Raw genomic sequence first — 14,487 nt, forward strand, 5'->3', positions numbered from 1 at the left:
ATGTTTTCATATTGATTTCCTTTTTATCCCTTTACCAGTGGGCTATTTTTAGATCCAGCAAAATGTTAACGATCTCAATTAGTGTAATGGAGCCTCGTGTTTCCAGTCTGGTGGTGCATGGGGAAAAAAAGGTACAGCCTAAACCTAAATCAAGACCGACATGAGTGATGCACATCATCAGGTGATAGTATATTATGCAGAGTAGATGAGGTGATTAACCATGACTGTTCCCGTTCTCTGTATGTACAATTTCATAGCAGCATACAGTGTCAGCAACCACGGTCCTCCCTGCCATGTGAATGAATAGCTAATAAAACGGATTTGACAACATTGGCTCCCCGGTTTCTTTGAAGGCGTTGCGGAGCAAGCGGCACATGAATTAAACTGGTGACAAGCGAAGCCTGGAGAACTCTCCCACAGTCTACTTTTAGAAAGTGCAAGTCAAGGTTTTAAGTTTCAAGAGTCTGCTCTTGAGTGAATGGGTTTTCCAGCTTGCCAATTAGATGTACAATTTAAGGGGCTGTTGTCCCATTGCCAACTGGTTGGAAATCTGTTGTGCATGCTGGATGGCCTTGCCACAGTTTGTGCGCGTCTTCCTCGCCCTTTTTTTTTTGTCTGCAAAACTATGAATCAAAACATCATCGATGCACAAGAAGAACCCCAAAATGTTTGACTCGATATTTTATATGTCTATCAAGAGTGTATGTAAAAGATGTGCAGACGGACACCTTTGACACGGATCCTTTTTCCTCGTGTAGCTAAACTGCAGGTTCCCAGAGTTGACGAGGAGCAAGCAGACCTCAGGAATCCAGCTTGATATGTTAGCCCGCCAGCGGAAGCTAAGGGGCAGGGTGACACCGGCGCAGGCCCACCATTGTGGAAGTGTGTGTCAAGTAGTGTGCACGTGGCTGAGAGGAACAAGAGGGAGGCTGTCACATGTAATCACTTCCTGCCCCAACAGGAAATCTGTCACCTTGCAACGCCGTTAAACTTCTTCCGTAGAATAGAAGTTCATCGCTGAAAAGCTCATGACCGGGTTCCAAGGAAGTGACTTAACACCACAGCGAACCGAACTGGCTCCTCGGCAGGGTCCACTTGAGCCCAGCCACCTGGCGGGGTAGGAGGCTAGCACCGGGGCCAGCTTCCCCTTCAAGACATAAACACTGACTGGAGGGAAGGAAGGATCCCATTTTCACACCAGCCATTTCAAGAGGTTTTCAATTTGCCAGAACTGAGAGATGCTGTTAAAAGTAGCTACAGTATGACCACAGGACATCCTTCGGGGGGAGGGGGGGGGGAGATGGAGGGTTCCTGAGGGTTCAAGGCTTTCCGGCTATCTCCCCCCAAACAGGGGAAGCCTATTATGGGCTCAATGTGGTCCACAAGTCATTCGAGAGGGTTTCTCAGTTCACCACTCAAACAAATACACGCACATACAAATGATGGATCAAGCTGCTTGACATTCACTTTTATTGTGTTAAAACTTGTTTTGGTATATCAGCTGCTTGTTTTTTATTTTACACATCTTTTAAATTAAAAGGCAAACATTATACAGCATCATCTTGAAAACCATGCAGCGTAAACAGTTATACCGAGATAAAAATTCATACAACTACAACGTGTCTGCCATATTAAAACTAAATTTCATGTCAAAAAAAGGAATCATTAAATATTTTTTCTGTTTCAATCCCATAAATCGACCCCAAAAAAAAAATTTTACTTAGTGCTCATCAAACATTGTTCTCAGCTGGAAAATATGCACAACAGTTTATTGTTTGATTGCAGAGGTTATGACATGGAAAAAATAAATACGCTGTACTGACAGGCCAACTTATACAGGTAGCAAGCTTTCCTATGCACAAAAGCCCTACTGTATACCTCTGGAACATGTAGCGTCATCCTAAATATTAATCTACGTCTGTTTGGTTTGACTCGCAGACCTTCAAATTTTACCTGTTGTATAAAATATCAAGTTTTAGGTCCCAACTGGTGGGACATAACAACCCATCAGCCAGCATAGCATTTCATTTGACCAGGCAACAACAGTCACTGTAACACAACAACGCTGAAGAGGACATCTGACGTCTTGACAAAGTTTGTGAAGTCCCTTGGTAAGCCGACATGAGGCGATGATAGTAAGATCAGTGAAGTGGCAGCAGGCAAACTGGGCAGGCTATCAAGGTAGTGAGGAGTTGCTTGGTTTGAGCTGAAGAGCCTATCGTGGAGTGCACATCAAGCCAAAGTACAGCGACCCTACCGCCTTGTGACAGTCAAATGAGACGCGTTGTGCAAATGAGATTTTCCCTCAGAAACAAACCCTGCCCAGCAAACACCTCTGCTGCAACAGTAAAGACAATTCTACTCTATGAAACGACTTACTGGTGTCACATGGCATTATATTGCATCCCAAACATCATGCACTGTTGCACAGGAGCATGTTAACTAATGCACAATTCCTGCAATGCAACTAGCTATCCAGAATACTAGGCCAAGTTAATAAAACCTGAGTATGAAAATGACAACAAAAAAAATACACGCACGCACGCACACACACACACACTCACTCACTCACGCACACACACACAAATATGATCTGTCTTCATCACTAAGTCATAAAAATGGCTAAATGACAGCTAAAACAAATATACAAACCCACTGTACATATGAGAGTCGAAAAGGCAATACAGAGCCATTCTTTAGATTGAACCACTGGGAGCAGCCCTGTCTTCTGGGTTGGTTTCAATCATTCACACTTTCACACTGGTCTAGGGTCACTTTTCACGTTAGCACTGTCAAACTGGGTTATGATTACCTGAAAGCAAAATCAAAGTGATCCTTGATTAGTGCTTCTATTTTGACAACTTTCCTCAGAATTGCTCTAAACCTGGAGAATCAATCCTACTGAATGAAACATCTCAACTGGACGAAGGAGTAAGCGAGACAAAAAAAATTTCAAAATGTTAGAGCGTTTCCCAACCAAAAGTGGAAATGTCGATGACAGATCAAGTGATTTAAAAAAAATTTTTTTTTGTCTTCTGTTGTTAGCTGTGTTAAAACAAACTTGATCTCAACCTTGAAGAGCACACCCATCTTCTTCTCCCTTTCTGCCCTTTTACATTAGTGGGTCAGTAAGGCACTGGTGCATACAGGCCTGCAGATAGACGTTTGATCTTTGCACTACCTGTACCCAAATCCACCACAATTCTCTATTGCCCATCACCTGTACCCCTCACAAAAATAAAACCTATCAAGACGAGGACATTAACACCTGTTTTCCTCTCAATTGCCAGCATCAACATAATTTCTTAAAGATTAATTAACTTAAAAATAAAAGTCAACGTTAATTTTCTTTTCTGTACACACTTCAGGAAGGATATGTCTTTGTGTTTAAAAAACAATTTGTTACGCGGCCGCCCCCCCATCCCATACAAGGAGCAGGTTGTCACTTAATGGCTTTCTTATCAAGTTGGAAGAGATCCAGAATTTCCAGCATGGCTCGTCTGATGTTGCCACCAAATCGGTGCGAGTCCTACAATGAGGCAGACAGAGACATGGACAAGAATTAAGAGCTAAAACGGTTGACATAAGAGAAAAAAGGAATAGTTCATTTGTAAACCCACATAAATGCCAATACTGACAACAACAAAAAAAATTCCTCCCCACTTGTACTTGGCCAATTACCCCACTCTTCCGAGCCGTCCTAGTCGCTGCTCCATGCCCTCTGCCGAGCCGGGGAGGGCTGCAGACTACCACATGTCTCCTCTGATAAGTGTGGAGTCGCCAGCCGCTTCTTTTCACCTGACAGAGAGGAGTTTCACCGGGGGGGACATCACGCATGGGAGGACCACGCTATTCCTCCTAGTTCCCCCTTCCCCCTGAACAGGTGCCCCGACCGACCAGAGGAGGCGCTAGTGTAGCAACCAGGACACATACCCACATCTGGCTTCCCACCCACAGACACGGCCAATTGCGTCTGTAGGGACACCCAACCAAGCCGGAGGTAACATGGGGATTCGAACCGGCAATCCCAGTGTTAGTAGGCAACGGAGTAGACCGCTATGCCACCCGGCCAATACTGACAAAATTTAACTGAGGATTTTGTGATATAGCATTACAGAGCCTTTTTCCCCCAAATCCAAAATCCATTTAGTCTCAAAAGTTCAACTTTTAACCTAATCAAAACAACTTAAGCTTGATTAATATTACCTAGAATGTATGATGAAGGTATGGGATATCTATGTCCGTAGATAAGCAGTGAAACCGAAGAGAACTTACAGTTTCTGGGCTTGAGTGTTTGCTGGAGATGTGGAAGTTGATGAGGTTCTCGCCAACGATGATGTAGGACACACCGTAGCCGTCATCAGCCACCTGGTGGACACATGAAGAACAGACAGACAATAAGACAAATGGTCAGCATCACTTGTTATTCCATTGCAAAACACAAATACCAGTCCTCTCCAAGACACCAACATGATCAATGGTAGATACAATAATAATAATAGCAGCCATGTTTGGCTTATTTATCATTTATATGGTACCTATCCGACAGCAGAATTTACAAAGCCTGTCCAAAAACATTACATAAAAACAAATCTGTGAGGGCGCTGTCCCTACAGATTTATACAGAAGGGCTACAGTTTGCCTTGTTCCAAATAATAGGCTAATTTATAAAATTGTCACAGATCAGGCAATTAAAATGTCTGCAATGTAGATTGGGCCTCGACGTAGCCATGCCTCACAGGAGATCAGTAAAACTTAAAGTTCGATGCTGAATCCAATTGCTGAGCAGTGGAGTGATGTCATCATTGGGATATGCATTTTATTTATTCTAACTGCTGCATAATGAATGTGCCACAGGATATCACTCAACTGAAGGACGCAAGACTACATAGCCATCTTCACCTGTTCTTTAAAATTCAAACTACTGTCAAAAAAAAAAAAATCATCGTAGAGTGATCAATACCAAGAACAAATACAATTTTAGTGGAGAACTCACCGGACCAAAGCCACCTCCGGATGACACATACTCAGGGTATTTAACCAGGTCAAATAGATCAACCTGTTGCAACGGGGTCTGGCTGGTGGACAGCCTCCATGGCTCAGACAGGACCTAGATTAACAGACAACACACAAGACATGTCACTACTCACTACAGAAATCCTCAACTTGTGAATGGAGAGCGCTAATGCTTTGATCTTATTCAACATCCTATTTTTAACCTTTTCTTAAGAATTGCTCTTCATACAGGAAGGCGAGAAGAGCTGGGTGACCACTTGCTACTTTGGTCCAATTTGGCTACAACGTCCCGGCGGTGTAACGCACGGCTCATACCTCCTTGAGGAAGGGAGACTCCTCTCCCAGGTACTTCGAGACCACGTAGAGACAGAAGAAGTGGCGATCGATGCCCTTTCCTGTCATGGCCAGGCGGTACATGTTCTGGTGCTTCTCTGCTGCCATCTTCAACAGCTTAAGACGCTCCTCTATCTGGATAGTGTGAGGGAACAGGAAATAGTACAAAAAAAAGAGGGGGGGGTAGAAGAAGGAACAGAGGAGAGAAGGGACAGATGGCAGAGATGAAAAGTGAAACAAGAGAAACAAGATGGCGTATGTAAAGAGTTGAGAGAAAGAAGAGGACGTGTGTACAGAGTTTTGTGTTGTATAGCAGTGACAGACACTGTTATGTTATAACAATGAGCAGTCAGCCCACTGAAGCAGAGACATACTGGAATTACAGGTGAGGTGTGTTGCTTCTTGAGCTACTCACCGTCTCGTCTCTGATCATTGAGCGGACGAAGGTACAGGTCTCCATGGTGCACGAGCGCACCGTCTCTGTGCGCCCCTCACGGAACAGACGGGTCATGGACGCCTCGTAAGTCAGGCAGAACTTCCCTTTGTCCTACATAAACATAAAACCAGGAAGACTTTATCTGAGCTGCATGCTAACACATGCACCGCCTATTACAACATTTCCAACTGATAATTTTCAGTCAAGCTAACGGCAGGTGGCTCACACATGGTTCTAATTTTAATACTGCATAACCCGGTTATTGTGGATTACTTGTTTATATTGCTAAAATTAACGAAGTGCAGCAGCCTAACCTTTATTCATTCATGTCTAATATCAGCCGATGCGCCTATCAACATGCAGTGATAGTATAGTATAATATAGTATAGTATAGTGAACATACAATGGACTGCGTTCAAACAATTAGATCACTGACGGAGCAAGCCACGGATAGTAAGAAACACAAGGGTCAGAGACATATTGCATCATATTCCCATGACTTAAAAATGGTCATATTATAATAGAGAAGTTAAAGGAAGAGAGAGAAGAGACCGGAGATAAGGAAAGAGGAAAAATATTTTTAGGCAGGTTCTACAAAACAGACACAAGGTCATTATCCTTATTCAGCCATAGGCCAATCCACCATGTGATGTAAAGGCATTTCGCTTAACAAGTATTTCCAGATTGTTGCTGCTGAGTTAGTTATCTGAGTACCCTGTAATGAGCCAGCTGCAGGGCAATCTGGATGAAGGCGTCAGGACTGGTGCGGCACTTCTTAATCAGACCCTTGCCAAAGTCATTGAAAGGAAAAATGTGACAGTCCACATCATCCGACAGAGTCCTGGCCACCGTCAGAGAATTCTGGATGACCTCTTGGCACTGGGGGAAGGCGAAGAGCTACATGTTATACTTGTGCCATCACATTCGCTGATGAATGTATGGCTAGGTTAATAACATGATAACTTCAAAACCAGTGTGCTAAAATGAAAACAGATTCAGTCCCATTGCCCATCAGTACAAATTAAGACTTTATTTGTCGAATTATTTTTAATGAAAATATATTCAGTGATGGCTGGTGGTGATATTGGGTTGGATGGGCTAACAAATGCATGATACCATAGTTCATGTTGCAGCAACAGCATCATCACTTCCAAGATACCAAGTTACAGCAACGACACACTTTGTACGTTATTATATATAGCAAGTGCTCTACAACAACACTGTAACGAAGGACCCACAAGAATGGCCTGATGCCAAAAAACTCTCGCTGTATCCATCTAGCTCTTTCTCACTCAAATACACACACACACACACACACACACACACACACACACACACACACACACACTCTTGCCTAATTTGGTCAGATAAATGTTTCAAATCCACAGTCCAAGCCGTGTCTCCTCTAAAAGCAAGTATGGGAATAGAAAAGTGAATTCTTAGCTACACTTACTGTCAGCCAGTCCTTTGGTTGAAACCAAGTAACAAAAACTTGTGATTTTGTCGTTTGTCCTTTTGTGTTATTTGAACATTGTTTGGACAATGTGTCCCCTGTATCTTCACTTCCAATTTTTCTTCCAAAGACATTGAATAAAATGGATAAAGTAAATAATCCACCTTGTTCATGCTAACACCAGCGCTCCCCACCCTCACACAAGTAGCACCTCACTGTACGTACCAAAACTCTGTACGTCTGCCGTCATTGGTCAAAAGTCAGCGGCCTGTGGATGCATTGTTGTCCCAAAGCAAAACACCAAAATATGAAAGTCATGCTGGATGTTTAGCTGTTTGTACCAAGATTATTCATTGAGGGACGTCTCTTTGGTTTCCAGGTTTGAGCTGTAGAATGGGTCACCTGCTGACTCCTTCAAGGACGGACAATGTGCTTACGGACTTTACAATCATTAATGTCGCAAAGGCTGCAGAGATGATGCTGTGCTTTTGTTAATTCACTGCTGTTTTAGTTCTTCTTTAAGTTTTGTTTTTTGTTTTTGTTTGTTTTTCTCTTGTTCTTCTCTTTTTGTCTTCTTCTTTTCTTGGTCTTTTGTACTTTATCAGTTGTATTTGTGTTCCTTAAAGAAACTCAATAAAAACAAACTTGAAAAAAAAAAGTCAACGGCCCGAGGGCTGAATCAATTTAGCCCAAATGATCAGCAAATCAAGGGGATGTGACACGAAGCCTGTCACTCACTTAATATGAAGATGAATGGAGGCTGATGCTACTGTGTTTGGGCTGTAAAAAATAAGCCCATTCAGCTATATCCGGTGTTTTTCTTGTGACTATTTGGTGCTGTTGCTGCTGTAGTTTCCACCAAAATTTAAAACAATCTGTTTTAAAGGTTTTTATAACAGGTTAAAAAAGGTTTATAGGTTTTCTTTTAACAATCATTTTCTCATCTTTACTGCAAAAGATACGGAGGGCTTAACCCTGTTAGCCCATTTATACCAGCCATCCCTGTATATTCACTCCACGTCCATCCATCATTATCTGAACTGCTTATCCTGCTGTCAGGGTCGCAGGGATGCTGGAGCCTATCCCAGCAGTCATTGGGCGACAGGCAGGGAGACACCCTGGACAACGTAGTCTAAATACTTAAAGCTACACTGCAAGCTAGCCAAACTACCAGCAGAGGGCAGTAAGAGTCCATAAAAAGTAACCATCAGAGGTCCTGGACTGTGGGGACTTACCTCAGCAGGAATATCCCACTGTAGCCTTTGGGGACCAGGCAAGTTCGGGTGAGGCTCTCCACAGCAGTGGCCTTCTTCAGTGTACCCCAACCTGATGGGGTCCATGGAAAGCACATGCTGCAGAACAAAGACATGTTTTAACATGAATGTGCCTGGCAAGTCTGGGATCAAAATCAATATTGCCAAAAGTTGACTTTTTTTTTCTTCCTTTATCTATGCTACCGTTAAAAGTGTTTTTATGAATTACAACATATGTTATTGAAATTTCAGCTATAAAAAAAATAATACAGTTTAGCTAACTGTTTCAACAAGTAACATAAACAAACTTATCATCCTTCTTAAAGCCTCTGGAAATTTGGCTTGATATTTGGTAAATGTGCATGTAATTTGGTAAATGTGCATGTAATTTAGTAAATTTTGTAAATGTGCATGTAATTTGGTAAATGCATGAAATTTGGTAAATGTGCATGTAAGATATCAAAGTTGAGTGTCTCATTAAGCATCTACAAAAATCTGTGTGAATATAAATGTTCATAAATATTAGAAAACCTAGTTCAGTAACAGCTGATTTTGCTGTTTAGACCATTTCTCAACACTAGGTGTGGCAGATCACGTTTTGATTGACATCTCCCTCGTTTTGATTGACAGCTCCCTCTGCCTATGTCAAACAATCTCTCATGGCAACAGTCACAGGGTGTGCTCCTTTCCCTACAGCCAGGACACAATCCGGTGAGAAGTGATAACGAGCGGCGAAGGAGGAGCTTATCTCTTAAATAGAGGGGAAAATGTTTGCTGGCAGGAGGAGGCATTACTTTAAACAAAGCACGGATCTGTCAGAGTGACCAAGGTTTCTTTTCTTTTTTTCCCCCTTTTTCTCCCCAATTGTACTTGGAGTTGCACACGTGGAGTTGCCAGCCGCTTCTTTTCACCTGACAGTGAGGAGTTTCACCAGGGGGAGGTAGCACGTGGGAGGATCATGCTATTCCCCCCAGTTCCCCCTCCCCCCCAAACAGGCACCCCAATTGATCAGAGGAAGTGCTAGTGCAGCGACCAGGACACATACCCACACCCGGCTTCCCACCCGCAGACACAGCCAATTGTGTTTGTAGGGACACCCGACCAAGCTGGAAGTAACACGGGGATTTGAACCGGTGATCCCCATGTTGGTTGACCGCTACACTACCCAGACACCCTCTTTGATCAAGGTTTCTTGTGTCCATCCATTATCCAAACCGCTTATCCTGCTCTCAGGGTCGCAGGGATGCTGAAGCCTATCCCAGCAGTCAGTTTTATTTGTATAGCCCAATCATTGACAAGATAACAATTCCACAGACATGCAACACATTAAACAGATACACCGACTTTATCAATTAAGATTGCATAGTTGCTCGGCTTAAGACTTGTTGTGTTTGTATCAACTGTGTGGTCACGATAGGCGTACACGCCGCTTTCGCCGCTTGAATTGAGTGGGGAATCTGACGTATGCGCTGGCTAAGACACTTTTAAATGGTGTGCAAACTCCACCAAGTCGGTGCACCACAGGCGTACGCCGGTGTGGTAATGGTGCGGACCCACACACAGCAATGGCACAAGGGACACTTAGCCTTATATGTTTGAGGCGTCTGAATCAGAATCAGAGGACGAGGCAGAAGCTGACGTGGATTTTTTTATGATTGGTTCGCGGAATTAAATATGGAATTTTTGTAATAAATACCCAAGCATAACCACACCAATATTTCGAGTTTGGATTGAAACTAATTTCTAATACTTTGTAGATGCTTACTACTATGTACATAAGACCCTAAATTACATAGTTAGGCTATTGTGGATGTGGGTTTCCAGTGGCTTTAACTCTTCATCACTGGGTATATTTACATGCAAACTAGTAGTAATACAATCATAAACTGACAGAAGCATTACTGTGACTTTAGAAACGGTAAATTTAAAAACCCTTTACTGATAATTTTTTTCAGCATAAGGCCAAAGTCGGAGAAAGCATACAAGGATTAAGCGACATTTTTTGCCAAATCTTTCCATTTGTTGATGCATGCGTACAACTTAGTTGGGTTACTTTTTGCTTTATGACAGCTTTTTTTGCAGGTGAAAGGTCACCAGACACATTGAACTAGATGTTGTTTGTATAATACAAACAAGGAAATGGCTCAAAGACAGGTGGAGAGTGGGGTGGAAGAAGGGGGGGGCATTTCTATAACTGGGAGCTTGCAGGCGAAACTGAATTTAAAAAAAAAATTTTTTTTTTACCCCCCTTTTCCCCCCAGTTGTATCCGGCCAATTAACCCACTCTTCCGAGCCGTCCTGGTCGCTGCTCCACCCATCTGCCGATCTGGGGAGGGCTGCAGACTACCACATGCTTCCTCCGATACATGTGGAGTCACCAGCCGCTTCTTTTCACCTGACAGTGAGGAGTTTCACCAGGAGGACGTAGCGCATGGGAGGATCACGCTATTCCCCCCAGTTCCCCGTCCCCCTTGAGCAGGCGCCCTGATCGACCAGAGGAGGCGCTAGTGCAGTGACCAGGACACATACCCACATCTGACTTCCCACCCACAGACACAGCCAATTGTGTCTGTAGGGACGCCCGACCAAGCCAGAGGTAACACGGGGATTCAAACTGCCGATCCATGTGTTGGTAGGCAACAGAAAAGACCACTATGCTACCCGCATGCCTCAACTGTGTTTCTTCACGAGTTCCTGCCCACTGACATCAAACTACCTCAAAATCTTCACTATTTATCAAATGGTGTGGGCCTGGAAGTGGTAAACATTTATCTTTGCTAGTTTTGAAATTATGTCCACCATCGTTAGGTTTAATTAGATAGAAGGCACATAGACATGCCTAAAGCTCAGAATGTGATTAAGTGTGCAAGTACATTGGAATATGGCAGAAATGCAATCTTCAAAGTATTTAATTTTTAATAGTAAGTTACTCCATATGCCATTATGCCAAAACTAGTTCCTGTGTTAATACATTATTAACCTGTTCATTGCACAAAATTTAAAAGGGTCCCACCTCCCAAAGATGTCCAATGATAGGAGCATCTGCCCAGGAATGCTCAGCGTTCAATCCCATGGTCCCATTCTTGAAGACGATGAGGTTGAAGGATTTATCGAACCACCTGTACAGAGAACAACAGCATGCAGTTTATTTGTGGATTGTGTTTTGTCTGCGTGCTTGTGACTATAAAAGGAATGAGTAAAGATGATTTTAACCTTGAGGAGTTAAGAGTAACGTACCTGTCATAGCATTTTCCGTGGAGGAGGGACTTAGCATAGCTGTCCAGAGACTTGACTGGGTTTTTATCTTCGTAACGCTGCTCCGAGTCATCCAGGGTTACAAAGAAGGCTGCCTTCTCAATGGCATCCAGAGACTGCTTGTTCTTACCGCGGCTGAAGTAGGTGTCACGAGCCTTGGCCCATGGGGTCCTGTGAAGTGCAGCAAGATTCACAGAACAGAAAAATAAACCATGATACCATCATGTTTAAAGTACAGACACTAATGCATGATGCAAAGAGGATAGGGCATTTTATCATGTGATCAACCTGGTGTATGCGGGCGGGCTCACTGTAGTGAGTAAAAGCGATTCTTATATGCATGTATGTCTAGTCTTTCACAAAAATTCCTGGCTTCAAGATTCCCAAACTGGCTAGTAACATTCCTCCTCAAGTTTAAAAGATTTTAGAATTTGAATTTAGGAATTCAACTTTTTTTTACTGCTGGAGATGTGAAACAAATTTTGGTATTAAATCAAATGTGTCAGTGCAGCAAGGGAGGACTCGTACACAGAGAACAAAAAAAATAAAAAATAAAAATTCAGACTGGAGTTTTGATTTTAAATATTTCTATATGTTACACTACAGGGCTGTAAAGACAATGAAAAATGTGCAAAAGTGCAAAGAGGCAAACGTTTCAGTCCATGTTGGACTTTCCTCAGTGCAAAAAGAGCAAAGTTCGATGGGTCACCCTATATGTATAGGTTACCATACAGGTGCAGCTCAGTGAGTGATGGCTTGATTGAGCACCGATGAAGCCAATTGCCAGAAGATCAGGTCATTACAAACACATTAGAATGATATAATTCCATAGCACCAGCACATTCTCATACACATACTGATATATATACATACAAATATTAGTTTTTACATTGAGGATGGAACACACCGGTATAAAAAGTCAATAAGGTTGAGTCACAGAAAACAGGTCATATCTAATTCTTCATTTAAGCCTCAAGGGTATAGCGTTTTAAGGTAGAAGATATATCTGCATTCACATTTAAGTAAAATTTGATTCATATTTCCACAACGACAATTAGGAATCATCATGTCAACGCCACAGAATGCCAAATCTGAAATAGAATGATTGCCATCGGCAACGTGTCTTGCAACAGCTTATTTAGGATCAGCTCGACGGATAACACGTTTTCTGTTCATCAATTCCAAATCTAAATTGCCTCCTTGTTGCGCTCCAAGATGGGACGGTACCATGGCGACTCGCAACAAGCTGCTCTCGCTTTGTTACTTTCATGTTATATGTCACTTTTGTTGCACAAAATGCATCTTGCACAATTACCTATGATCGCCAGACTTTCCTGGTCAAAAGATTAGACGTTCCCAACAGCTGGAAGCCGCAGGACTTGCCGAGAGAGATTTCCTAAAAACAAACAGGTACCACCATGGAGTAATGGCTGCAGACTGCACTGCAGGAGGCGGGATAAACGAGGCAGCTGCCTGGTGAAGCTATGAAGGTGTCCTACCCGGCCCCCGATTACCAGCATACTGCTGTCTGACGTCCAGTCGTTCGACAACAAACTGGACGAACTCCACTGCTGAATAAGCTCTCAAAGGGACATGAAGGACTGTTGTGTATTCTGCTTTACAGAGACTTGGCTGGGCCCTAATACACCTGATAGGGCTGAACAACCGGAGGGTTTTTCTGTGCACTGCATGGACCGTTCCATGACGACTACTAGCAAGGTAAAAGGAGGTGGTATATACTTTTTTTATTAACAATTCATGGTGCACTGAGGTGGAAATAGTCTCGGTAATTTTCACCACTGTTGGAACAACTAACAATAAGGTGCAGACCATTCTATCTGCCAAGGGAATTCCACTGCATGTTGTTAACTACTGTCTACATACCGCCACAAGCTACTGCTGCAGTGGCGCTGGACAAACTGTATGGAGCCATGAGCACGCCAGAGAACTTGCACCTGCACCCTGAGGCCATTTCAATTGTGGCGGGAGACTTTAACCACTGTAACCTGAAATCTGTGCAACCAAAATTTTATCAACATGTCACCTGCCTAATCAGAGACAATAAGACTCGACCACTGTTACTCCACGGTCAAGGCAGCTTACAGGTCTATCCCACAACCTCACTTTGGGAAATCCAACCACCTGTCAGCGCTCTTGCTTCCTGCCTACAAGCAGAAAGTGAAGTGCATCCAACACGAATCCAAACTTCAGGGATGTTTTGAATCAATAGACTGGTCAATTTAAGGATTCAGCCTCAAGTTTGGATGAGCATGCTGAATCGGTCACTATGTTAGATACTGTGTGGATAACTGTATCCCAGTACAGACTACTAGTTCCTAACCCAGTGGTTCTTAACCTTATTGAAGGCTCGGCACGGAGCGATAAAGCATTGCTATGACATGGCAAATTATTTGTCTGTGTCTATGTGGTTTCCGCCACAACATTAGTTTTCTTTATAAATACGGACATTTTGTGCACAAATTGAAATGCCACTGCCACTATGGTTTGCTATTATTGATAATAGGGCTTTTTTACCGGTTACTATTATGTTCCTGTTATTTTCGAAATCTCGTCCCACTTTTAGCCGCACCCCCTATGTAAAATGACTTCCCGCGGCTATGTGGCCAAGTGGAGCGTGACGTCACGAATAATACGAGTGGGCTGAATTTATTTTGTGTAACACATTTTTACTAAGCAACTAAATATTTGTAATCTAACACGGCGAAGAGAAATTGTGTGTT

The 14,487-nt window shown here is 42.9% G+C and overlaps 1 protein-coding gene across 4 annotated transcripts in view; it reads right to left on the reverse strand.

Moving 5' to 3' along the window:
• Nucleotides 1–1,449: 1,449 nt before the first annotated feature.
• Nucleotides 1,450–14,487, reverse strand: part of cpt1ab (carnitine palmitoyltransferase 1Ab (liver)) — a 41,942-nt gene continuing 28,904 nt past the window's right edge. For 3 of the 4 annotated variants that reach the window (XM_056282695.1, XM_056282696.1, XM_056282694.1), the window contains exons 11-19: nt 11,729–11,917; nt 11,505–11,610; nt 8,474–8,590; nt 6,500–6,664; nt 5,765–5,896; nt 5,332–5,484; nt 4,997–5,110; nt 4,276–4,368; nt 1,450–3,529 (exon numbers count right to left, since the gene is read on the reverse strand). In XM_056282695.1, the coding sequence (XP_056138670.1) occupies nt 3,443–3,529; nt 4,276–4,368; nt 4,997–5,110; nt 5,332–5,484; nt 5,765–5,896; nt 6,500–6,664; nt 8,474–8,590; nt 11,505–11,610; nt 11,729–11,917 (1,156 nt within the window). In that variant the 3' untranslated portion in view covers nt 1,450–3,442. The remainder of the gene's footprint in view (nt 3,530–4,275; nt 4,369–4,996; nt 5,111–5,331; nt 5,485–5,764; nt 5,897–6,499; nt 6,665–8,473; nt 8,591–11,504; nt 11,611–11,728; nt 11,918–14,487) is intronic. The other variant, XM_056282698.1, reaches the window with a different exon arrangement.

This window comes from Lampris incognitus, chromosome 6, assembly GCF_029633865.1.
Source record: "Lampris incognitus isolate fLamInc1 chromosome 6, fLamInc1.hap2, whole genome shotgun sequence".
Lineage (NCBI taxonomy): Eukaryota > Metazoa > Chordata > Actinopteri > Lampriformes > Lampridae > Lampris > Lampris incognitus.